General features: G+C 43.0%; 1 protein-coding gene across 5 annotated transcripts in view; it reads left to right on the top strand.

The window, feature by feature from the left end:
• Window positions 1-26,089, top strand: part of SLC4A11 (solute carrier family 4 member 11) — a 153,214-nt gene that overhangs the window by 28,709 nt on the left and 98,416 nt on the right. For all 5 annotated transcript variants that reach the window (XM_074951936.1, XM_074951932.1, XM_074951934.1 and 2 more), the window contains exon 3: window positions 20,411-20,563. In XM_074951936.1, coding sequence (XP_074808037.1) covers window positions 20,411-20,563 — 153 coding nt within the window. The remainder of the gene's footprint in view (window positions 1-20,410; window positions 20,564-26,089) is intronic.

Below are 26,089 nucleotides of genomic sequence, written 5' to 3'. Positions count from 1 at the left end.
TTTTTTTTTTTTTTAAATGATCACTGCTGTTGCATTGCCTTTTTTCTTTTCCTTTCCTTTTTGCCATAGGTGTCAGTATTTTTTCCCCCCTAATCTGGCAAATAGCAACAGTGTTTGACACAGATTGTGCTTTTGAGTTGACCAGTTGGTATCCTGAATGAGATTTCGTGTCAATTAGAGTCTTTCCTGGCAATTTTAAATGTCTGTTTGAGTGATTGTAAAGACTAAGTCCAAATCTGAAGATAATTAGAATCTTGATGATATGCAGCTCTGCAAGCAGTGTTCAGAATAACTCATTAAGCTAGTTATCTGCTCATTGTTAAAAGGTGTACAGATACCTAAACTTTCACTGTAAGCAGATTAGTTCTAACAGAATTAGTATTAGTAGAATATAATTCTATTTGCCAACATTATTAACTTTTTAAATAATCAGGCAATATGTGCTGGTACTGCATCTTCATTTTATCTGAAGAGAATCTTGTTTTAATTGTGCGTGGTTATAAATCCAAAAAGAAACCCTAGCATTCTACGCAATAACTGAAACCTGGCATTGTTTTAAAGCTGGCTCAGCAAGTACTTCAACACAAGTTTCACCTTCCAAAGTGAATCTTATTGTTTGCTCTGCTGATTTATTAATTGGTTTTGCTGGCACAATAAATTGCAGTTCTGCTGGAGGGACATGCCTGGCTGGGGATGTTTGGACATATTTTATCTAGTTGTTGGTTGTTGTGTTTTCGGTTTTGTATTTAAATTTGGAATGTGTGTCATGGTTTTGCTTTTTAAAAAATTTGTAGTTTTTATCTAACCATGAAATTAATCTAAATGTGTCACTGAAATGAATCCTTTCACAATGGGAATTGAATTTTCCGGGTACAATGTCTGTTTGCCAGCCGCGAATGCACCACAACTGCTGATGACGACAAGCCAGAAATCAGCTTGCGTGTCTTGCTACAGATTTTTATTTCTAGGGCCTATTACTAAGATAGCTATAAATTAAAATGAAGGTTTCTAATTTAGCAGCTTGAAGTACAGAGCTGAAACTTTGCACGCTGCTGTGTTTAAACCCCCCCCCCCCATTGATTACTTATATTAATTACAAGACTTCTTAGATAACTAGCTGTATAATAGAATACTGGAATGTATTCAGAGGAGCCTTTTTTCTTTTGTAGTAGCAATCAGTTTGCTTCAAGTCTGTTATGAATTATTATTAAGGCAGCAGGGAAAACTTTGTATTTCCATCTGGCTTGTTTTATGACCAAACACCCCCCCGCAATAGGGTTGGAAATCATGGCTGTACAGTAGTAAAGAAAAACCATTAATCCCAAGACAGTATCTCGTAAGCCTCCTTGTTAAAATAGCTATCTTCAAACCCGTGGGAAATAGTGCCTTCCCTAATTCTCTTTTCCATTTTCCCCAAGTGGCTGTGGGTCGTGGGGATTGGCAGACAGAGCCCATTACCTCTGGAGCGAAGAGAGCCCTGAGATGGAAGTAAAATGCTTCTTCTTTAACTCAACACTGACGTTGTCTAAAGGGCTTCCCCAGTCCAGAGGTCCATTTAGCATAGTTACCTGTTAGGGGTTTGTTGTTGTTCATTTTCTAATAAGTTAAATTGGCACAGAGCTGCTAGGGAAGGTCTCAACCCATGGAGCTTAAGTAAAGCTTAACATTCTAGTAAAGAAAAGTTTTAAACGTTTGTTCTTTTAAGATCAGCAGATGCAGTTGTAAACACAATCATTAACTTTTTTTTATGCCTTTTATTAATCTCCCCCATACTGCTTTAATGTTTTAAGTCCTAGTTCCTGTGGGGAGTCAGCTGGAAAAATAACATTTCTCTTTACGGCTGCTGGGTAGAATGCCAGAAGTATTTTTCATTATCCTCCATTATCATGACAAAGGGTGTGGTGAGTACAATTTGTAGCTTGATTTGGTAAATTTTCCTGACAATTTTGCAGACTTTGTTTCAACTGGAAATGAATCAGAAAGAAAGGATTGATTTTATTTATTTATTTAATTTACCTGTATGTCTCCCGTTGGAAGTAAGATACAAATGGACAGTTTTGATCACCCTGCCTTGAAGGAAAAAGCCTCTTCTCCATGCTTTGGGTTCCTGTGGTGATAGCTTTGACTCAGAAATTGCACTTATGCATTACCTTTGTTTTGGAAGTGGGTGGTCATGTGTAAGTGTGCATGTTAAACGTAATGATGGCATTTTAAGTAAGTGTGTGTGTGTGTGTGTGTGAAAGAGAGAGGGTTTTTTACAAACTTTGTTTCTGGAATGCAGTGAATATACACATGTTACCAATTCCCTCTATTTTGTAAAGTAAATTCTTCCCTGTCTGTAAAGTCCTTTGATTATTCTCCCACTAATGACAGGTTTCAGAGTAACAGCCGTGCTAGTCTGTATTCGCAAAAAGAAAAGGAGTACTTATGGCACCTTAGAGACTAACCAATTTATATGAGCATGAGCTTTCGTGAGCTACAGCTCACTTCATCGGATGCATCCGATGAAGTGAGCTGTAGCTCAGGAAAGCTCATGCTCAAATAAATTGGTTAGTCTCTAAGGTGCCATAAGTACTCCTTTTCTTTTCTCCCACTAATATTAACAAAGCAGAAAGCTCCCTACCCTTTGGAGGCAATGCTGAGCCTGTATATTTTTGTAATCCCGTTTTCAGTGTGGAGATGCAGGACATGACACTCCATAGTTAAAGTTGAGTTCCATATGGCACTTAAAACCAGGGATTCATTCTCTTTTGTTTTGTATGAAAAATACACTGTCGTCTCCCTGAATTTACAACAGTCATTCTCCAAGCAAAGCAAATTTTCTGAGCCTTTACAAGTAAATCTGTTAATTACTCTGAGCTAAAATTAATTAAAAATTGGGTCCTTTAAGCAGTTTAGCATCTGTGTCAGTCTTTTTTCTTTGTCCTGAATGGCACAAAGGGAAAAAATATGGAGTAGCAAAAGAACTGTCTTTAAAAATCAGTTTAATCTAATCTGAGACCATAAACACTAAAATGTCTTTAACCATGTGATGATGGTGGGCATCACTATGGGGCAGAGTTAAGTTTGTTTAGGTATCTTTAACTATGCATTTCTTAACTTTTTATAACATGTTTGGATTTTAAGTGTAACTTTAACTTTAACTCTGAATTCCCTGGATTAACAGTGCTTCGTTTTAGGATAATTACAACCTCCCTTTAATGAGTTTTACGTTAAATTATTAGGGTTGCCAACTTTTTGGTTGGATGAATTCCCGGAGATTTCATCATGACAATCTTTAATTAAAAAGATTAATCTTTAATTCCTGGAGACTCCAGGACAATCCTGCAAGGTTGGCAACCGTATTAAAGTTATTGATGCATACTTTCAACCTTACCTCCATTTTAACATAGCTGTCATGTGGGAATAATAGGGATCTGTCCATGAGGGCAGAAACATGCTTCACAACCATTTTTGTATTGTAACAAACTTGGTTCAGTTTAGTCCTTTTTATTATCAACCATACTAACAGAAACTATGCTGTAGCCTAACTGAACTGATCAGCATTGTAAGGATTACAGTTTGAAACCCTAAAAACAAGGCCAATGGTTTGATTTTTTTTTTTTTGGTTTGTTTAATGAATTGGAATCTATGATAAACGTGTCCCAAGGAGTGAGTGATGGAGAGAAACCATCCCTATTTTGGGGGGAAAAACCCATCTGGATTGCTAAATTAACACAGGAATGGAGTTGATACTGGTACTTCAATATTTGGCCGCATTACCACAAAGACTAGTTTGCCAAATCAACAAAGAGGGCCTATGCTGTGTTTTGCAGTCCATGCTGTCTGCCTAGAAACAAATATACAAAGCAATCTGAAATTTAACAGTGCAACTTTCAGTATTGCCAGCCTCAAGTGCTCAAAAATTATCCAGGCCTCCCAAAATCTTGAGTGGCTTCAGAACAACCCCAAGAGTATTGTATTGGTCTCCTGGTTTTTTAAGTCTGTAGCATTTCCATTTCTTCAAGCTTTTTCTCCAAATCACAAGAGCTAGAAGCTTATTTAAAAAAAAACAACAAAAAACAACACTGAAATTCTTATGTAATTGCATGAATGCAGGAGCTGATGTCTTAAGAAAAACGCCATTTATCGTAAGACTTGAAATTAAATTATCAGAGTGGGGATCATCGAGCTTGAGTTGCTAGTTGAACACCAGTGCTTATAAACACTGTGCTGTTACATTTTTTTTTGTTTTCAGGGTTATATTTTTAAGATGTACATTGCTTGGAATGCTTGAGGGTAAAATGTAACTTGAAAGGGATTTTTCAATAATTGGCCTCATATTCATGGCATTAGCATATTGAGCATGTGAATGCCACCCAAAAACAAAACCAGTCATAATTTTACAGCTCCTGTGTAGATATTGACTATATAACTTTTGTTTGCAGTTTATCAATTTTTTTGTCTCCCAGTTTCTCTTCTTTCCCACCCCCCCACAAATATAATGACTAGGGAGAAAGTTTCTTATGTAAACAATATGTCAGTTTTCAAATATAGGGTCACAAAAATCTGTCTTTACTTAGCATCTGTGTTCTCCGTGCAATGCAACATCTAAATCTTGCTACAAGGAGAAATGACTGATCATCTGAAATGCAGTGCTGTTCTCCCTTCAGTGCCATTTGCCTGCTCCAGTTAAGGTTGTTTAGAATTGTGCCCAATACACTGATGGGAATAATAGACGTGTTCACGTTAGACGGCCCTTAAATTGCTTGTGCTGTTGTGTAGTTCACACACTTGTAGTCCGAACTGCCGATCTCTACAAAGTCCATCATACAGTGTTTTCTGTACTTGTACTTTGTACACCCACTTTTTGAGGACTTTACATTGAAAGTGGATCTCATTAAATGAGCTATGGTCTAGCCGCACGTATCTCAAATAGGCTGGCATGTAAAATGGAGCAATTATTGATGAGTAGTCTTGTTACAGCGAACCTCTCATAGCGAGAATTTAAGGCTGTGATTTTTTTCAAAGGCACAAAGGACAATTAGGTGCATAACTCCCACTGACTTTCAAAGCATGATTTTCAGTGGGAATTGGGCAACTAGCTGCCCTTTGTGCCTGTGAAAACCTCCCACTAAGTTGGTGCAGTTAGCAGGGATGCTAGTTTTGTTACATAAGAACGGCCACACTGGGTCAGACCAAAGGTCCATCTAGCCCAGTCTCCTGACTTCCGACAGTGGCCAGTGCCAGGTGCCCCAGGGGGAATGAAGAAACAGGTAATCATCAAGTGATCCATCCCCTGTCGCCCATTCCCAACTTCTGGCAAGCAGAGGCTAGGGACACCCTCCCTGCCCATCCTGGCTAATAGCCATTGATGAACTTATCCAGTTCTTGTTTATCATTGGCAGGGCTGATTGTGCAGTTAATTATTACGGTCGCCTGACACTTCTGATTGTAAGGTACTGTTTTTTGTTTTTGTTTTTTTCCGCAGTTGCTTATAGCATTGCCAAACCTCAATGGATTGGGTTGAAATTTCACATGCAGTATGTTTGGAAAATTTCAGCCAAAGCAGTTCACTTGTTTCAGAGAATGGGGACAATTCATTGGTTTTTGCCCATGTTCAAAAGTTCAAGTGACCTTTCCTATAAAAGCTTTAGCATCCCCCACGCTTTGGATCATGGACTTGAAATTTGGCAAGGTGTGGCCTATGTCAGGGATGTAACTTTTGCCATCCCCATGAAAAGCTGCACATTTTGGCCAAGTTATAAGCCTCTGAAAAATAGCTGTTTGCACGTGCTCAGTAGAGACCATTTTTTAGCAGCTAAAATCTCCTAGGATTCCATCCTCACTGAACAGGCTCCGGTCTCTTACAGCTCCTACTTGTGACCAGGCTGCATCTGCCATCCCTACAGAACTGTGCATTCTCCAGCCAGGGCTAAGGGCCAAAGCAGGACATTTCCCTATAATGGCTGCTGTGTGTTAGGTACTGCAATTGAGAGCAGGTAGCCTTTCTCTGTGCTCTCGGTGACCACCTGTGGTGGTAGCCAGGGAGCATGGAGGAGAAAGCTGTCTGATTTTAATGCAGAGGGATGAAAGTTAGACAAGGAGAAAGGAAGAGGAGTAGATTGGGATCAAGTCTGGTGAGACTGGGACTAGCTGGGCAAGGAGATGGACTGGGAGTTGGAGAGGTGGGTCTGGGAGCCAGGGACGGGGGGAGAAACTGGGGCTTGTTTCCATCACCAGCTCCAAGTGGCAAGACTTGGAGCCAGGTGGCTGGGGTGTGGCAGGGAGAGCATTGAGATTGGACAAGGATCTGGGGGGGGGGGGCGATTGGAACTGGCTGGACGAGGAGACTGGGACTAGGAAATGGGGTCGGGGGGGAATGTGGGCAGGAGGAGGGATGATGAACCTGACAAGGAGCTGGCATGCGCGGGGAGAATTGGGACTGGCTGGGTAAGGAGACTGAGACTGGATGCAGGGAGGGGAAGAGACTGGGAATGGAAGGGAAGATTTGGACTTGGACTTGGACAGTAAGCCCAGAGCAGAACCTGGGACTGGCTGGGCTGGGAGACTAGGGCTGGGATGAGAAGCCTGAGGAGTGGAGACTAGGAGATGGAGCCAATGTTGGGGAAGAGACAGGACTGGGAACTGGACAGGTTAGAAAGGATGGGGCAGAAGGAGTTAAATTTGGGATAGGCACAAGAGTGTGTGACCCCCTAGAGCATACCCTCTCCAGAGCCTGGAATGAAACCCCTGGTTCCTGAGCCTGATTGTTCATCTGCTGTCAGCAAGTATCTGTGAAATCCCCTGGCAAAATTGTGTATGTCGTTCTCCTCTCGTGCTGATCCACATAGAGGACGACAACCTACTATTGCTGTCAACCTTGCTGGTTACCCATATGGGTGTCCTTATGATGCCACACACAGGGATTTTTTTATTTTGCTTTTTAAAATCCTAGAAAATTGCACCCAAAAACGACATTACAAGAACAGTACTAAGATAGGAAAGACAAGCAGTCAAAACTTAGGACATGGCAGAATTAAGGATTCTTGTGCAACCTTAATCCAGCCCCCGTGTGCGTATGTGTTCTGATACAATTCTTAATTACGTGACCGGATAACTGCATGCTCACATGCTATTTTTCCCACAGGACCCCAGACTTTTCACATGTAGTCATTAACACTGACCCGAGGTCTCATTTGCAGAAGGGCTGAGCACTCGCAGCCGCAAGTAAAGTCAATGGGAGCTGTACTTTAAACGCGTGAAGTGCTGTATAATGCTAAGTACTGTGAAAAATCAAATCCTAGGTGTCTGAAATTGGGTACTCAAAATTTAGTGGAGACTTTTTACCTTTCTCTGTGTCCCTCAGTTTCCGAGCTCCCCATCTGTCGAATGGGGATAGCACCTCCTCCCCCTGGCCTCCCAGGGGTGTTGTGAAGATAAATTAATTTATGTCTGTGGAGCACTTGGCTACTATACTGATGAGCACCATGGAAAAGCCCAGGAGGAAAACAACAATTCTGTCTTCAGAGCAGGGTTTGAATAGTGTGCAGTAAATAGGCCCTGAGGCCATACGTTGAACAATGAGGAGAAAACAAAATATTGAATGGGCACTCATTTAGGGAGCACCACCCATCCTGTGCTCTGAATGAGGCAGGGGTCCTGTGGGGGATAGATAGCATGTGATCATGTAATTAAAGACTGTATCATAATGCATACCTACCAGGGGGCCAAACTAAGATTACACAGGCATTTCCTAGCTTTGGAGTGTTTGACTTGATTAAGGTTGCAGTGTTCTTTAACGCAGCTTTTTTGTGTGTCTATACAGCCGTAGGCTGAGGAGGCATAAGGACCTCCTAGATCATGAGTTCAGGGGAGAGCAGAGGACAGCAGATTCTCCCACCTTGAGCAAGTGAGCAGCGTGGCGAGGGATGGGCAGAGCTAAGCTGGCACAAGGGCAGCAGTGAATTACTCTCCCTCCAAGGTAGAGAGTAGGAGCCGGGAAGGCATTTGACACAATGGTGATTTGAGACCCAATTTCTTTTCTTGCCTCTTTTGGACAAGGACTTTCGTGCCACCTCTTTCACTCCGGGGTTGGAGTGAAGGCTCAGTCAAGCAGTTTTGACAATACTTGAGCTCTACATGGCACTACCCATCTTCAAAGCACGGGCACAGTTATTTTGCTGGTACCGATGGTGTCTCTGATGGAACAATTCAGGAAAAATGATGTAGATAGGTACAAGTGACATGCTGGGGACTTACTGAAGTTATGTGTCTGACTAGATATTGAACGGTCTGAATCTTATTTCAAGTCCAGGTCAAATTAGTTGTAAATGCATTTTATATTTTTGCAGCGAAATCTTCTTCCATTCTTTGTTTGAAAGTGGTGTTGGGTTTTTTTATAGCTTGTGCAAGATACAAAATTGCTTCTCTGTACTGAAGCTTGGTAGGATATTTTCCATTGTGAAAATGTGAATCTCATCGAGGGCAGCTGAAATCTGCACCACCACCACCAAAAATCCCTATCCCCAAACACCGTTAAACAAAAATCAGAACTCCAGGATAATTGAACAGATTCTGCTTCCTCCTGCAGCCTCATATGCATTTTTTACAAACATAGTAGAAACATCACTGGGTCTCCCTTTCAAATCTGGTGCGGGGGAGTGGTTTTGTTTTGGGTTTTTGTTTCCTGTAGCCGTTCGCTCTTGGGACTAAGAGGGACCAGACATCAATCCATGTTCTCCAAATCTTTCTGAACAAGTCTTATTTCAAACTTGTAAGTAACAGCCAGGCAAGGCGTATTAGTTTCTTTTTCTCAACTTGTGAATTTTCCCTTTGTTAGAGGGAGGTTTATCCCTGTTTTGTTGTAACTTTGAAACTAAGGCTAGAGGGGGTTCCTCTGTGCTCTTCGAATTTTCTGCCACTCTATAAGGTTAACTACCAGCCTAAGTTTGTTGAGGTGATTCTTTTACCTTTTCTCTTTAAAATCCTAATAAAATCCTTCTTTTTAAGAACCTGACTGCTTTTTCCATTGTTCTAAGACCCAGGGGTTTGGGTCTGTAGTCCCTTTGTAACTAGTTGTTGAGGAGATATGCTCAAGCCTTCCCCAGGAAAGGGGGTGTAGGCTTGGGGGAATATTTTGATGGAATAGGACTCCAAGTGGTCCTTTCCCTGATGGTTTGTTGATGGTAAATCACTTGGTGGTGGCAGCGATCCCAAGGCAAGAAAGGAATCTGTGCCTTGGGGAAGTTTTATCCTAAGCTGGTAAGAATAAGCTTAGGGGGTCTTTCATGCAGGTCCCCTCATCTGTACCCCAGAGTGCAGAGTGGGGAAGGAACCATGTACAGTGGTCAGACCGTACAGTCTCTATGTAAAAGAATAAATGGACACAAATCAGACGTCAAGAATTTTAACGTTCAAAAACCAGTCGGAGAACACGTCAATCTCCCTGGTCTCTCGATTACAGACCTAAAAGTTGCAATATTACAGCAAAAAAAATTCAAAAACAGACTCCAACGAGAGACTGCTGAATTGGAATTAATTTGCACACTGGACACCATTAACTTAGGCTTGAATAAAGACTGGGAGTGGATGTGTCATTACACAAAGTAAAACTATTTCCGCATGGTTATTCCCCCCCCCCCCCCCCACTGTTCCTCAGGCGTTCTTGTCAACTGCTGGAAGTGGCCTATCTTGATTATCACTACAAAAGGTTTTTTTTTTTTCCTTTCTCTCCTGTTGGTAATAGCTCACCTTAACTGATCACTCTCGTTACAGTGTGTTCGATAACACCCATTGTTTCATGTTATCTATCTACCTACCTACCTACTGTATTTTCCACTGCATGCATCCGATGAAGTGTGTTTTAGCCCACGAAAGCTTATGCTCAAATAAATTTGTTAGTCTCTAAGGTGCCACAAGTACTCCTGTTCTTTTTGCGGATACAGACTAACACGGCTGCTACTCTGAAACCTCTGGGGAAGGATTGTTGCCAGACTTTTCAGTAAATTCTTCCTAATCAATTGCTGAAGTACAGAGTTGGGAGAGAATGCAGTGTATTTGCCTGCCAGACAGCTAACAGGAAAATAAAAAATGTTTAGCTGAGATCATGGGCAAAATGTGAATGGATTTGAAGAACAATTAAAAAAGGAAATGGAAAGTGTTATGTCTGCTTGAATAAATTGATTAAGGGATCCCAAGTGATTGTGGGTTCCTAAGCCACAGGTTTCTATTTTGAGGAAAAAATAGAAATCTGCTCAAATACTGTCTGTGTTGTTACTTTCCATGAGACTTTTATAATCCAAATGTTTTTGTCTTATTTGTAACATTTCAAGAGGCACCAACTTTTGGTTGCTTGCCCCGCCCCCCAACCCCTTTTCTCTGAAGAGGGAGGAATGAGGAAACTGGATATTTTTCTGATCAGGGAGGGGATGGTAGTGGTCCAAGTTTTGAGGCTGGATATCTTGCCTTGCCAAAAACAGACCCACGCTACGTTTCTGTTATCATGGATTCCACGTCCCCCATTGGTTTCGCCTCCCCTCGGTTTTGCTGATACCTTCAATAGAAGATCAACAAGATTCATTCACTCCTTCCCAGTCTTAATAGCCTCCCATCCCTCTCCCGTGTCAGGTCCCCACCAAAACTGTATGACTGCCCTTCACCTGCCGCTTTAGCCCCACTCCTTTCTAACTGTTGACCTCCCTTTTACCTTCTTCTTTCACCCCTCACTTTTTTTAATGAAAGCTGGTCGTGGTCTTTCCCACTCTTTAAAAATCCTCTATCTGAATGTCCCCTTCATCTATCCTCCTCCCTCTGCTGCTTTCCCTCACTTCCAAATCTTCCCAATACTGTGGTTTGAACTTACACCAAGTCAACAATCACATCCTTCCTTCCTTCCCAAAATCTTGTCCTCTGTTTGTTTTCGGGACCAAATGCTGCTGCTCTGTTCTCACTTGGGCTTTGTCTACACTGGGAAGTTTCTGCGCAGTAAAGCAGCGTTCTGTGGTGTAACTCCCGAGGTGCGCACACGGCCAAGCCACTGAGTGCGCAGAAACTGCGCAGTTGCAGTGCTGTAAAAAACCCCACCCTGACGGGAGGCGTAGAGCTCTCTGCGCTGGGGGCACAGCGCCGCGGTGCCCATGTAGACACCGGGGTCGATTTACAGCGCTGCGATTGGCCTCCGGGAGGTGTCCCACAGTGCCTGTTCTCTGCTCTTCGGTTTGAACTCCATTGCCCTGCCCTCAGGTGACCAAGTGTGAACCCCACCCCTTAAATTCCTTGGGCATTTTGACCATCTCCTTCCTTGTTCACTCGGTGGTGCGTGCAGTGGTCTCAGCGCATCTTTCCAGATCATGGACCTCATCAGCATTTGGGGAGAGGAGGGAGGCTGGTCCCAGCTGCACTCCAGCCATAGGAATTATGATACCTACTGACAGATTTTGCGATGCATGACAAAGGGGCCGTGACCAGGACACATTGCGGTGCAGGGTTGTCATAAATATAAAGGGAAGGGTAAACCCCTTTGAAATCCCTCCTGGCCAGGCGAAAGCTCCTCTCACCTGTAAAGGGTTAAGAAGCTAAAGGTAACCTCGCTGGCACCTGACCAAAATGACCAATGAGGAGACAAGATACTTTCAAAAGCTGGATGGAGGGAGAGAAACAAAGGGTCTGTGTGTCTGTCTATATTCTGTCTTTGCCGGGGATAGACCAGGAATGGAGTCTTAGAACTTTTAGTAAGTAATCTAGCTAGGTACGTGTTTGATTATGATTTCTTTAAATGGCTGAGAAAAGAATTGTGCTGAATAGAATAACTATTTCTGTCTGTGTATCTTTTTTGTAACTTAAGGTTTTGCCTAGAGGGGTTCTCTATGTTTTGAATCTAATTACCCTGTAAGGTATCTACCATCCTGATTTTACAGGGGGGATTTCTTTATTTCTATTTACTTCTATTTTTATTAAAAGTCTTCTTGTAAGAAAACTGAATGCTTTTTCATTGTTCTCAGATCCAAGGGTTTGGGTCTGTGGTCACCTATGCAAATTGGTGAGGCTTTTTATCCAACATTTCCCAGGAAAGGCGGGGTGCAAGTGTTGGGAGGATTGTTCATTGTTCTTAGGATCCAAGGGTCTGGGTCTGTAATCACCTAGGCAAATTGGTGAGGCTTTTTACCAAACCTTGTCCAGAAAGGGGGGGTGCAAGGTTTTGGGAAGTATTTTGGGGGGAAAGACGTGTCCAAACAGCTCTTCCCCAGTAACCAGTATTTGTTTGGTGGTGGTAGTGGCCAATCCAAGGACAAAGGATGAAATATTTTGTACCTTGGGGAAGTTTTGACCTAAGCTGGTAAAGATAAGCTTAGGAGGTTTTTCATGCAGGTCCCCACATCTGTACCCTAGAGTTCAGAGTGGGGGAGGAACCTTGACAAGGGTCAAAGTGAAGGAGCTGCGGAACACCCACCACAAGGTGCAGGAGGCAAACCGCCGCTCCAGTGCTGCGCCCACAAGCTGCTGGTTCTACAAAGAGCTGGACACGATACGCGGCTGTGACCCCACCTCCGCTACGAAGGCCACTGTGGATACTTTGGTGGCTCGCGTGCCAGTCGAGAGTGGACCGAGCCAGGAGGAGGAAATCTGGGATGAGGATGTGGAGGGGAAGCGGGACCCAGAGGCAGAGGACGACTTGGAAGCAGCCAGGAGCTCTTCTCTACCTTGAAGGAGGCTAGCCAGTCACAGTGGTCTGAGCTTGGTGAAGCACAAAGAGGAGAGGAGGCCCTTGGTAAGGAGCTTTGAATCCCTGAAGCGAGTTGTTGGCGGCAGGAGGGTTGCAGAAAGCAGGCTTGTGTCTGTATGGTGCGCCTACCACCACATTCCCAGTCTGAGTGGCGGAAGAGGGTATTGATTGACTCCCTCACTTCACGGGAATCTGCCTCAGATCTCCAGAAAACTCTCATGGAGATACTGGGCAATCCGCTACCGCAGGTTGTTTGGCAGAGCTGCTTTGTTTCTTGCCCCATTAAGGGTAACTTTCCCGCGCCACTCTGCTGTCACGGAGGGAGACCATTGTTGCACACAGGCGACCCTCATAAGGGCCAGGTTGGAAGCCGCAGTCTTGGCAAAGACCCTCCCTTGATTCTTTGCTCACCGTCAGCAGCGAGATATCTTCCATAATGAACACAGCCTGTGGAAAATGTGGGGACCGGAATGATTATAAGCCCCCCTGCCCCACACCCCCCCCCCCACACACAGTGCTGGCTCTCCCCAAGAGCTATGTATAGAGTACGGTCCTGGAACATTGATTTCCTCTGCCCTGGCGGTTCCTCTCCATTTTGGGGGTCGTGTGGCTCATGTGTGCTTGGCTGGGGTCAGGTATGCAAATAATGGCCGTGTTTTAAATCAGTGGTCTGTGTATTGCAAACAATACTGGTTCTGTAAAATGTTGCATTTTGGCTTCACAGATATGACCTTGGGAGCCCAGCCTCCTTCTGTGTTAACGCCGGCTGAATGGCTGCGCAGAATTAGAAAGCGGCCACGAAGAACTAAAGAGGACTTTGTGTGATGTCACGATGCACTCCGCGTCCGGAAAACAAGAATTGAAGGAGTGGCAGGACAGCAAGAAGAGGGACCGAAAGGAGAATGCGGTGCGCCAGAACAAAGCCACGGAGTGGCTCTTAAACATTATGGAGCGCCAAGCGGACACGCTCCAGGCACTGCTAGCACTGCAAACTGAGCAGCTCCACACCAGCCCTCCCCTGCAGCTACTGTCCCAAAACTCTTTTCCATGCGCCCCCCAGACACGGCCGACACACAGTTATCAACCTCCTGGCTCCAATCTGTACCCACGGCATTCCACTCCTCCCCTGTCATAGTCCAGCACTGCGGACTCCCAGTACCCACTGCACGCAACACCCGGCCCTCTGCAGTTTAATCCTGCTGCAGTGCAGTACCTGCTGCACTGTGCTCCAAAGGAGAAGGTTGCATGTGACACCTGGACATACACAAATCTTTAACTGTCCCGGGACCCCACCTCCTCCTGGGACCCCCCATTCCCCACAGTGCTGGTGTGGTTTTTTGTCTCTCTCTCTCTTCCCCCTGCAGTTCTTTTTTTTAATAAAAGAATTGTGTTGGTTTGAAAGCAATCTTTATTCCATTAATTGAAAACAAACAGAGCCCTACGAAGCAACAGGCCATTTTGTTAAACCTTCACAGTGCATCGTCTGTACCAATCACAATCCTCTCCTAGCATTACAAGCACTGCCCTCCTGAGCACAGCAACAGATATTAGCAGCTTTCATCTTCGAATTGCTTCCTCAAGGCATCCCTGATCCTTATGGTCCTGCGCTGTGCCCCTCTAATAGCCCTGGTCTCTGGCTGTTCAAATTCAGCCTCCAGGCATTGAGCCTCAGTAGTTCAGCCCTGAGTGAAGCTTTCACCCTTCCCTTCACAAATATTATGGCGCGTACAGCACACGGCTAGAAGCATAGGAATATTGTCAGTGGCCAGGTCTAGCCTCCCATATAGACAGTGCCTGCGGGCCTTTAAATGGCCAAAAGCACACTCAACAGTCATTCTGCACTTGCTCAGCCTGTTGTTGAACTGCTCCTTACTGCTGTCAAAGGGCTCCGTGTATGGCTTCATAAGCCACAGCATTAAGGGGTAAGCAGGGTCTCCCAGGATCACAATGGGCATTTCGACTTCCCCTATGGTCATCTTCTAGTTCGGGAAGAAATTCCTGGCTTGCAGCTTCCTGAACAGGCCAGTGTTCCGAAAGATGCGTGCGTCATGCATCTTTCCAGACCAGCTTCCTTTAATGTCTGTGAAACGCCCATGGTGATCCACAAGCACCTCGAAAACCATTGAGATTAATGTACTCGGTGGCTAGGTGGTCTGGTGCCAGAATTGGAATGTGCGTGCCATCCATCGCCCCTCTGCAGTTAGGGAAGCCCATTTGTGCAAAGCCATCCACAATGTCACGCACGTTGCCCAGAGTCACGGTCTTTTGGAGCAGGATGTGATTAATGTCTCTGCACACTTCCGTCAACACAAGTCCAATGGTCGACTTTCCCACTCCGAACTGGTTAGCGACAGATCAGTAGCAGTCTGGAGTAGCCAGTTTCCACAGTGCAATTGCCACATGCTTCTCCAACTACAGGGCAGCTCTCATTCTCGTGTTCTTGCACCGCAGGGCTGGGGCGAGCTCCTCACACAGTCCCATGAAGGTGGCGTTCCTCATCTGAAAGTTCTGCAGCCACTGCTCATCATCCCAGACGTGCATGACAATGTGATCCCGCCACTCAGTGCTTGTTTCCTGAGCCCAAAAGCAGCGTTCCGCTGTGGTCAGCAGCACCTCAGTGAATGTCACACGCAATCTCATGTCGTAACTACTACGCGTGGCGAGATCAATGTCGAACTCTTCTTGCCTTTGTAGTTTAAGGAATAACTCCACTGCCACTCGTGATGTGTTAGTCAGAGTGAGCAGCATATTGGTCAGTGCGGGATCCATTCCTGCAGACAGAAGAGGCAGGGCAGGGCACGCAATACACAAACCATTGAAAGATGGCGCCAAATTCGGACTGAAGCACAGGGATTGCTGGGATGTGAAGCAAATGCATCATGGGGCATTGAGACAGGACCCAGGATGCCCTACGACACCCCACCACCACCTTCCCACAAGTCTTAGCAGCAGAAGAGGAAGAGATGCTCTGTGGGATAGCTGCCCAGAGTGCACCGCTCCAAATTCCTCTGCACGTGCCGCAAGTGTGAACATGCTATTGCGCGGGCAGCTGACAGTGTGAACACACAACAGTGGTTTCCCTTCAGCGCTCTCTGAGTGGTGATGTAACTTCGGGTGATGTAACTCTGCCAATGTAGGCATACCCTTACTATCTGATTGCTTCCCTTGCCCACTGCAATTGGCTTAGTCTTATCTGGAAGTGAGTATCAACCAACTTGTGGCCATTCATGCCTCAGCTGCACTCAAACATTGAAAGACACTCAACCACATTCCGTTGGGCTGGGTGAGTCAGAGCCGAAGCTGTGAGTTAACAATGTACTTAAACAATTGTAACCTGAGTATACAGCCTTACTAGGCTCTCCTCACTACTGCACACATTGCATAAGAGGGGTGACAACAAAGAACCAGGAAGGAACTTGGGGAAGAATAGCACTGCCCCAAGCGATCCTCTGCAGTATCTGTCAGACAGAAAAGAACAGTCAATTGTGGGCAGCCCTGTCCACTTCCACCAGGGACTGTAATGAGTCAACAGCACCTAATTATCCACAGTATCTAAAGCAGCTGATAGAGCTAATGATATGTGCATGGAGACTAGATATTATCCATTGCTGGAACGAAATCATCAACCAACATAAAAATTGCAGTATCTGTGCCTGACTTGGGTCAGAGCCTTGATTGACAAAGTTAAATGGAACCAGCCCAATCTCAATGCTCTGAGAGTTTTCTTGGCACAACCAGTTCTATAACTTTAAACAAAAATGATCAATTAGATACCGATTGACTAGATGATTTTCCTTGAGCACAGGCCAAACACGTGCTTCCTTTTAAATCAATTGAAAGCCTGCCCTCCTCAAAGGAGGCACTGATAATTTCAACCAGCCGAAGACTCAGTGCTTGCCACCTGGCCCCTACCTGCATGGGAAGACCAGGATTCAAACACAGATGGTGGCATGAAGTTCTCCCAAAATGTCTGTAAGTGGCACTGGCTGAAATTCAAGCAGTGAAGACCTAGCTTTTTGTCTCCTCCACGCGTTACCACATCTCTCTGGACACAGACAGTTTAGTCTAAACTGGATTGATTTAAATCCACAAAGTTACCTGCAGTTTTCCTTGCAATGGATGGACTTGCATCAGAAACTGTGGGAAGACTGTCCAGGTTAACTGGGCATTCCACCACCTAAATAAAATTTGCTGATGGAGCCACCACCGTGCAATGCTATGATGGATACAGGATCCCTCCAGGATTGTCCTGGAATCTCCAGGGATTAAAGATTAATCTTTAATTAGAGATTGTCATGTGATGAAACCTCCAGGAATACATCCAGCCAAAATTGGCAACCCTGGTGTCACACACCCTAGGCATACCGCCCCCACCCCCACTCCAGCTCCCAGCTTCTTTGCTGCTCCCTCTCCCCATGGCTGCAGCTTGCAAGGAGCTGCTGCACAAGGAGAGGGCCCGGCTGCAAACCCTGGCACAGATCTGGTGGGGCTATATGACCCTGCATGCCCCCCATGCATCGCCTCTGCGTTTTCCTTCTCCCATGAGCTGTTGCAGGTAAATCATGGTGAACTGTGAAGAAGCAGCTGGGGAATAGGGTTACCTAAAGGCTGCTGCTTTGACAACGAAGCACAAAACAATATTATCTAGTCCTGGGAATAATACATTCTCCCCCAGAGCCCTCTGGAAGCCCTCGGGTAGGATAATTCGAAATTGTAGAAATGGTTAAGCATGTCCCTTATTCCATTTGTATATGGTAAAGTGTGTGTGAGGGAGGAAATAAAGTACTTAACTCGTTTTTCATAGTGGGGAAGGACAATGAAGAGTAAACTTTGGGGTTTTTTTTTTTTTTTTTTTTTTTTGCTGTAGGTAATCTTGTACGTTCTTGTTCTAGAAGGTGCACTCAGAGACTCATGGTAGCGCTCCTCTGAGGTGGTGGGCCTTACATAAAAACCTGAATAGACCCAATGAACTCTACTTTCTGCAGAATGGAAGCTGGCATAGGCTTCTGATCCTAAACCAAAAAATGCAGAATAGGTATCTTCTTAGTCAGCACATTGTGCAAGAACAAGCCTCGAAAGATAATTTGCAACAGGAAGTGCTGAAGTTCAAGTGTCACAGCTTAGAGTTCCTGTTGTGGTCTTGAAATTAGGGAGTTCTTTGTTTTGTGGTGGCAAACTGTCAGCCTGATGTCCTGAAAAATTTATTTGAGTTTAAACTCCTCTTCTTGGCAGTCCTTTTTTACATCTAGATTTCTTACAAGGATTAAAAAAAAGTTCCATCAATGTGATATTAGTTTCTATTCAAGAGGCTTTTGTTTATGTTCTGAAACTAGTTGCTTTAGCTTGCTGTTGTCCCTAAAAACACACTAATAAAATGTCAGTATATTTTGTCTGTGTGCTATATATAACTTGCCACTAACAGGGTGGAAATTGCCTAAATAACTTTCTGGTAATATAAAACTTGTTAATGCATCACATTTGATTTGAACAATTACACGGCACCAGGGTATTTCAGTTGGTTTGTAATAAAATGAAATGGTGAATGAGACTAGATTAAGCTATAATTATAATGCTGCAAAAGGATCTAAAATTGTCTCTTGTAATTAAGAGATTTGTCTGCCTCTTTGGTATATCAACTCATCTGATCAGCTATGCCCCTGTTCCTTACCCCGTTAGGACACAACAATTAAGACTTGTCTTCTTCTCATGTGTCTGCTACCTCCTCCCCTGCAAGGCAAAATGCTTTCAGTTTTCAAATAACGAATCCAAAGTGAAGTTTCTGTATTGCTGAGAGCTAGATCCCATGGTAAACCCTGGCTTTCTGATTTGGATGGTTTCACTGAAACATGAATGGAGCAATAGAAATGCTCACTGGTAGGTCATCAGTTTGGTAGCCCAGAAAGATAGTGACCGACGCCCCAACTGAAGTGCATTGCTGAATAGGGATGGGTGCATTTGTGCTTTGCAGATATGGGGCCTACATTATTATTATTTATTATTAATTTTTTACTATCTCATAGCTTTTGAGTGGCATGTGTAAGATGAGTTGTTCTCAATCCAGCTTCAGTTGGACAAGTTTCAACATCGCAGCCCCCCTACCCCTACGCATGTTGCATTAATTAGCATCATTGTTGGCAGTCTGATAATAGAGATCAAGTACTGAATGCACATTGACATTGAACTGCCCCCTCATAACTAGACCCAGCCTCTAAAGAAGGACGTTATTTAGGTTTGTAGGGACACTTGCGCTGCTGCTACTAATTCTATGTCTGTTCTGTGGCCGAATGGGAAGCTTCATTTTCCATGACTGTTGCTCCTTCCCCTTTCACCAGTGCTATAGTAATACAATTAATGCTTGAAAAAAGGAATTTCATAACCATAAGCAAATACGTTTTTGATTCTTCCATATAGCATATATAAATGAATTTTACTATTTACTTAATGTGTTGTATTTTATTTTTTTTTTTAAAGATTTTTTTTATAGCAGTATTTTTCAACACCAGTTCCTAGACTTCTCTGAATTGTTTGCTACTACATCCTGTGTGAGAGTCTTAGGGCTTGTCTACATTTACCGAGGGATCGACATGCGGCAGTCAATACATCGGCGATCGAGTTAGCGGGTCTAGTGAAGACCTGCTAAATCAACGTCAGATCGCTCTCCCGTTAATTCCTGTACTCCACCTGAACGAGAAGCGCAAGGGGAGTCGGGAGATGCTTACCCGTCAACTTAGCATAGTGTGGACCCCGCAGTGAGTAGATCTAAGTACATCTACTTCAGCTACATTATTCATAGAGCTGAAGTTGCGTAATTTAGATCGATCTCCCCCCGTAGTGTAGAGAAGACCTTACAGGTTTACTAATGCTAACATATAGGGCAGCATTCTTCTTCAAGACCATGGTAGAGCTCTGTTCTGGTCTGCTGTGCTTTCTGAATGTGGGGAATACTATAACGTAACAATTTTGAAGTAGCAAATCATAGAATCATAAAATCATAGCATTATCAGGGTTGGAAGGGACCTCAGGAGGTCATCTAGTCCAACCCCCTGCTCAAAGCAGGACTGATCCCCAATTAAATCATCCCAGCCAGGGCTTTGTCAAGCCTGACCTTAAAAACTTCTAAGGAAGGAGATTCCACCACCTCCCTAGGTAACGCATTCCAGTGTTTCACCACCCTCCTAGTGAAAAAGTTTTTCCTAATATCCAACCTAAATCTCCCCCACTGCAACTTGAGACCATTACTCCTTGTCCTGTTATCCGCTACCGCTGAGAATAGTCTAGATCCATCCTCTTTGGAACCACCTTTCAGGTAGTTGAAAGCAGCTATCAAATCTCCCCTCATTTTTCTCTTCCGTAGACTAAACAATCCCAGTTCCCTCAGCCTCTCTTCGTAAGTCATGTGTTCCAGACCCCTAATCATTTTTGTTGCCCTCCGCTGGATTCTCTCCAATTTTTCCACATCCTTCTTGTAGCGCGGGGCCGAAAACTGGACACAGTACTCCAGATGAGGCCTCACCAATGTCGAATAGAGGGGAATCCTCTTGCAGGCTTGAGGAGATGTCGCCCACAAAGTAAAATTGCAAAATATTCTTTTTTGTTTTTGCTTGTGAAAAAGGTTTGATATAATGAGGGACCTTTTCATTATGGTCTTGGTTCTATAGCTTGTGAAGGGCAAAGAGTATAATGAAGACGTGTTATTTTTATTTACAGGTTATCTTAAATGTGACACCGATGACGGCTGTGAGAACAAAGAAGAAGTAGGAGGAGAAGAGCTCTTTGACACTGTAAATTCCTCAATTGTTTCCGGGGACAGCATCCGATTCTTTGTGAATGTCAATTTGGAAGTACAACAGAATGTAACTGGTAAGTGCATTGTGTTCTCTACAATCCTTACTGAAATGTGAAGAGGTTAAACTATGCCTGCCTTGATCTCCCTGCTTTTCTGATACAGACTTCCCCTGGTAGGTATTTGCCCAACAAAAGCTGTGGTATCCAAGGGAGATTTTCAAAGTCACAGACATCAGTTAGGGATCTAACTACTATTGACTTTCAATGACAGGTACCTAAATACCATTCGTGCCTCTGAAAAGCTGACCCCACATGCATGCCTGGAAGCACCCATTGACTTCAGCGAGAGCTGCTGCCTGCTCAGCATTTTTGAAAATCGAGATATTTTTATGTAGGTGCCTACACGTTTTATGTAGATGTAGTTCTAAAAATGGACTTGGGAGACCAATTTAAAGGACCCATTTTTTTTGAAAGTATATACCTCGGTGTACACTAAGTTCTCTCTCTCTTGTTTTGTTTTTTACTTTCAGTGAGTGTGAGGGGGTGGCGAAATGAGATTGAAGTGAGTTTTCTATTGAGCTCTGAAAGTACTGAGGTGGACTATCATAATGACCAATGAAGTGGGTTTTAGCCCACGAAAGCTTATGCCCAAATAAATTTGTTAGGTGCCACAAGGGCTCCTTGTTGTTTTTGCTGATACAAACTAACACGGCGACCCCTCTGAACTTCTAGAAGTGAGTTCCATAGCTGTGGGCTGGATGCCAGAAAGGCTCTTTTTTGCATTTTTCATTGAAAGCTGAGTAAAATAAGGTGTTTTCCAGTATCAAAACTTTTCTTCACATCAGCATTTATAAGGCTTTGTCTACACTACAGAGGTAGGACAACATAAGGCGCTAATTATTAGGACTGTCAAGAGATTTTAAAAAATTAATCGCGTGATTAATCGCACTGTTAAACAGTAATAGAATACCATTTATTTAAATATTTTTGCATGTTTTCTACATTTTCAAATATATTGATTTCAATTACGATACAGAATACCAAGTGTACAGTGCTCACTTTATATTATTTTTTTATTACAAATATTTGCACTGTAAAAAAGAAACACAGTAAATAGTATTTTTTCAATTCACCTAATACAAGTACTGTAGTGCACTCTTTATCATGAAAGTTGAACTTACAAATGTAGAATTATATACAATAACTAACTTTTATTTTTGAATGCAGTGTAAAACTTCAGAGCCTGTAAGTCCACTCGTCGTCCTACTTCTTCAGCCAGTTGCTCAGACAAACAAGTTGGTTTACATTTGCAGGAGATAATGCTGCCCGCTTCTTGTTTGCAGTGTCACCTGAAAGTGAGAACAGGCGTTCTCATGGCACTGTTGTAGCTGGCGTCACAAGATATTTACGTGCCAGATGCGCTAAAGATTCATATGTCCCTTCATGCTTCAACCACCATTCCAGAGGACATGTGTCCATGCTGATGATGGGTTGTGCTTGACAACAATCCAAAGCAGTGCAGACTGGAGCAAGTTCATTTTCATCATATGAGTCAGATGCCACCAGCAGAAGGTTGATTTTCTTTTTTGGTGGTTAGTATCTGTAGTTTCCGCATCGGACTGTTGCTCTATTAAGACTTCTGAAAGTTTTAATAGAGCAACACACCTCATTCCTCTCAGATATTGCAAGGCACTTCAGATTCTTAAATCTTGGGTCAAGTGCTGTAGCTATCTTTAGAAACCTCTCACTGGTACCTTCTTTGTGTTTTGTCAGATCTGCAGTGAAAATGTTCTTAAAACAAACAAGAAGTGCTGGGGGTCATCATCCAAGACTGCTATAACATGAACTCTAAGGAAGAATGCGGGTAAAACACAGAGCAGGAGACATACAATTCTCCCCCAAGGAGTTAAGTCACAAATTTAATTAACACATTATTTTTTAACTAGCGTCATCAGCATGGAAGCATGTCCTCTGGAATGGTGGCCAAAGCATGAAGGGACATACGAATGTTCAGCATATCTGGAAAGTAAATACCTTGCAATGCCGGCTACAAAAATGCCATGGGAATGCCTGTTCTTACTTTCCGGTGACATTGTAAATTAGAAGCGGGCAGCATTATCTCCCGTAAATGTAAACAAACTTGTTTGTCTTAGCGATTGACTGAACAAGAAGTAGGACTGAGTGGAATTGTGGGCTCTGAAGTTTTACGTTTTTTGTTTTTGAGTGCAGTTACGTAACAAAAAAAAAAAATCTACGTTTGTAAATTGCACTTTCACAGTGTAAATTGCACTGTAGAGATTGCACTACAGTACTTGTATGAGGTAAATTGAAAAATGCTATTTTTGTTTGCCATTTTTATAGTGCAAATATTTGTAATAAAAATAATATAAAGTGAGAACTGTATACTGTGTTGTAATTGAAATCAATATGTTTGAACATGCAGAAAAAAAATCCAAAAACATTTAAGATTTCAATTGGTATTTATTGTTTAACAGTGCGATTAAAACTGCGATTAATTTTTTTGGGTTAATTGCGTGAGTTAACTGCAATTAATTGACAGCCCCACTAATTGTATCAGCATACACACTGTAACCATGCTCCCACCGATGTAAGTGCCCTTCTACACTGACGTAATAACTCCATCTCCTCAAGATGCCTAGGGCTTATGTCAGTGTAGTTAGGGTGATGTAGTGTCTGTGGAGACACTGTGGGTGTAAGAGTAGTTAATTAGCGGGATGGCGTTTTCTGATTTGAATGTCACTCTTGTATTCTGTTGTCTTGTTTCTAATTTGTATTTTTATTGTAATATATAAAAGGAGAGAGGGAGAAACATGCATAAAGTTACTGCATCCAATATAAGTGAATGTGTGATAAAACAGAACACAGGATTTACATGTATTCACATATTCCAAGGTCAGGTCTTCATTTGATAAATCTGTCGCATTTCTGTGCAATTGTAACTTCAAATACGTTTGTCACGTTCATGGCAGCAAATGTAACTGGCACATCATAAATAGTTCTGGGCAAAAAACTGATTTGTTTTGGTTTGCTTGCCGTTCCAAAAAATAAAGAGGAAAATAAAAAATCCACAAACCCAGTAATTGGAAAAGAATCCATTCTAGGATCTCAGTCTTGCCCTATCACGGTCATTATGATTGACTATAAATTGCCACTATGAATGACCATGAATAGCCATTGGGCCAACAAAAGACGTGAGAATGGCTCTCGCCTGGTAGTTAGGGACTCATGTAGGATGTGGGAGGCCAAGTTCAAATCCCTGCTCCAATGACTGTTTATACCAAGTGGAACAACTTCAACAAGAGAGATTGAGAGCCCCTTTACCAGAATATCCCAGAGCCTAGTGGAAAGGGCATTCTCCTGTAGTGTTGGAGACCTGTGTCCAAATCCCTTCTCCAGATCAAGCCATTGGTGGAATTGAACCTGGGTCTCCACATCCCAGGTGACTGTCTTAACCAGGGGGCTAAAACTTACAAGTAGGGCACCTCTTCCTCTCATGTTGTGAATGGGAGCTAAGTCCTGAAAAATATTTTTGGCCAAAATTCTTTGAATTCATCTCAGTTTTGCAAATAGCTTTGGGTTGATTGAGACTGCATTTTTCAGCAAACTAATTTGTCCAAAAAAATTCACCCAGCTCTAATCGTAAACACTGAAGCTTTAGTAAGCAAATCACATTAATCCTGGATAATTAATTGTGTACCTCCAAGAAGAGTGATCAGATGATTCTGCTTCCTTTGATTAGCTATTCTGTTTCTAGGCTGGCCAGCACAAACTATCCTGTGTTCACACAGGTTGTGTATAATCCACACCACGTATGTTGTTGGGAGGGCCAAATGACTAATTAATTAATTAATAGGTTTCAAGGCCAGAAGAGACCACTGTGATCAACTAGTCTGATATCTTGTATAACACATCCTAGAGAATCCCACACAATTCCTACAGTATATCTTTTCGAAAATAACATTCAATCCCGATTTTAAAAATCAGTGATGTAGAATCCACCACGACCCTTTGTAAATTGTTCCAATTGTTAATTACTATCGCTGTTTAAAAAAAAAAACAAAAACAAAAAAACAGTCTTATTTCCAGTCTGAATTTGTCTAGCAGGCAAATCTTAAGTAGGAAGAGAGAGGTTATTTTTACTTCTATATTTGGCATTAGTATGACCACTACTGGAATGCCGTATCCAGTTCTGGTGTCCACAGTTCAAGAAGGATGTTGATAAATTGAAGCAGGTTCAGAGAAATACCCTGTGAATGATTAAAGGATTAGAAAACATGCCTTATGATAGACTCAAGGAGCTCAGTCTATTTAGCTTAACAAAGAGAAGGTTAAGGGATGACATAAGTACAGTTTATAAGTACCTACGTGGGGAACAAATATTTAATAGTAGGTTCTTCAATCTAGCAGAGAAAGGTAGAACCCAATTCGGTGTCTGGAAGTTGGAGCTAGACAAATTCAGACTGGAAAGAAGGTGCAAATTTTTTACAGGGAAGGTAATTAACCGTTGGACATCTTACCAAGGGTCATGGTGGATTTTCTATCACTAATAATTTTTCAATAAATGTTGAACGTTTGTCTAAAAGATCTGCTCTAGGAATTATTTTGGGGAAGTTCTGTGGGCTGTGTTAAGCAGGAGATCAGACTAGATGATCACAATGGTCTCGTCTGGCCTTGGAAGCTCTGAATCTAGGTTACATGTACAGACTTCAGATCATACTTTTATGTAACCGTTCCAGCTGTGCCTTGAAGTTAAGATTCATAAGAATTATTAAGGCTCTAATACTACTAAAAGCATAGAAGACAGCTACACCTGGATTTTGCTCACTGTTTTATTTATCTATTTTGTCAAAGCGTAATAAACCCCTTGGTAACTTACTCAGTGACTAACTTTCTTGTGGGTCGGGCTATTTTGTCATACAACCTCTGTTGCAGCCAGTGGCAGTGGCTGAGTGAACAGCAGCGTGACTCGAGAAATTAATTTGGGGAAGTCCTGTAGCCTGTTTTCTGCAGGAAGTCAGACGAGGTGATCACAGTGGTCCCTTCTGGCGTCGGAATATAAATCTCTGAACGGGAGCTTGCAAAACCCTTTCCAAGATGTCACGCCACCCCTTGTTCAAAGGGAGCCTGGATCTATCATCTGTAATGCATGATGAGACACTTACCTCTTGTGCTAGCCATTTGCTGAAGAGGTATCAGACATGGTGGTTTTCATTTTGACTGAATAATATTTTAATCCTCTGTACCTGGAGTTCTTTGCAGTACTAATGACATGAAGCAAACTTTAATAAATTAATAAATAAATTTAACCACAATTCAACTACCTGAGAGGTGGTCCCAGAGAGGATGGTTCTAGACTATTCTCAGTGGTAGAAGAGGACAGGACAAGGAGTAATGGTCTCAAGTTGCAGTGGGGGAGGTTTAGGTTGGATATTAGGAAAAACTTTTTCACTAGGAGGGTGGTGAAACACTGGAATGCGTTACCTAGGGAGGTGGTGGAATCTCCTTCCTTAGAAGTTTTTAAGGTCAGGCTTGACAAAGCCCTGGGTGGGATGATTTAATTGGGGATCGGTCCTGCTTTGA

The sequence above is a fragment of the Natator depressus genome, chromosome 4 (assembly GCF_965152275.1).
Source record: "Natator depressus isolate rNatDep1 chromosome 4, rNatDep2.hap1, whole genome shotgun sequence".
Taxonomy (NCBI): domain Eukaryota; kingdom Metazoa; phylum Chordata; order Testudines; family Cheloniidae; genus Natator; species Natator depressus.
Note: the sequence above shows the minus strand (reverse complement) of the source record. Positions and strands in the feature narration are given on the sequence as shown.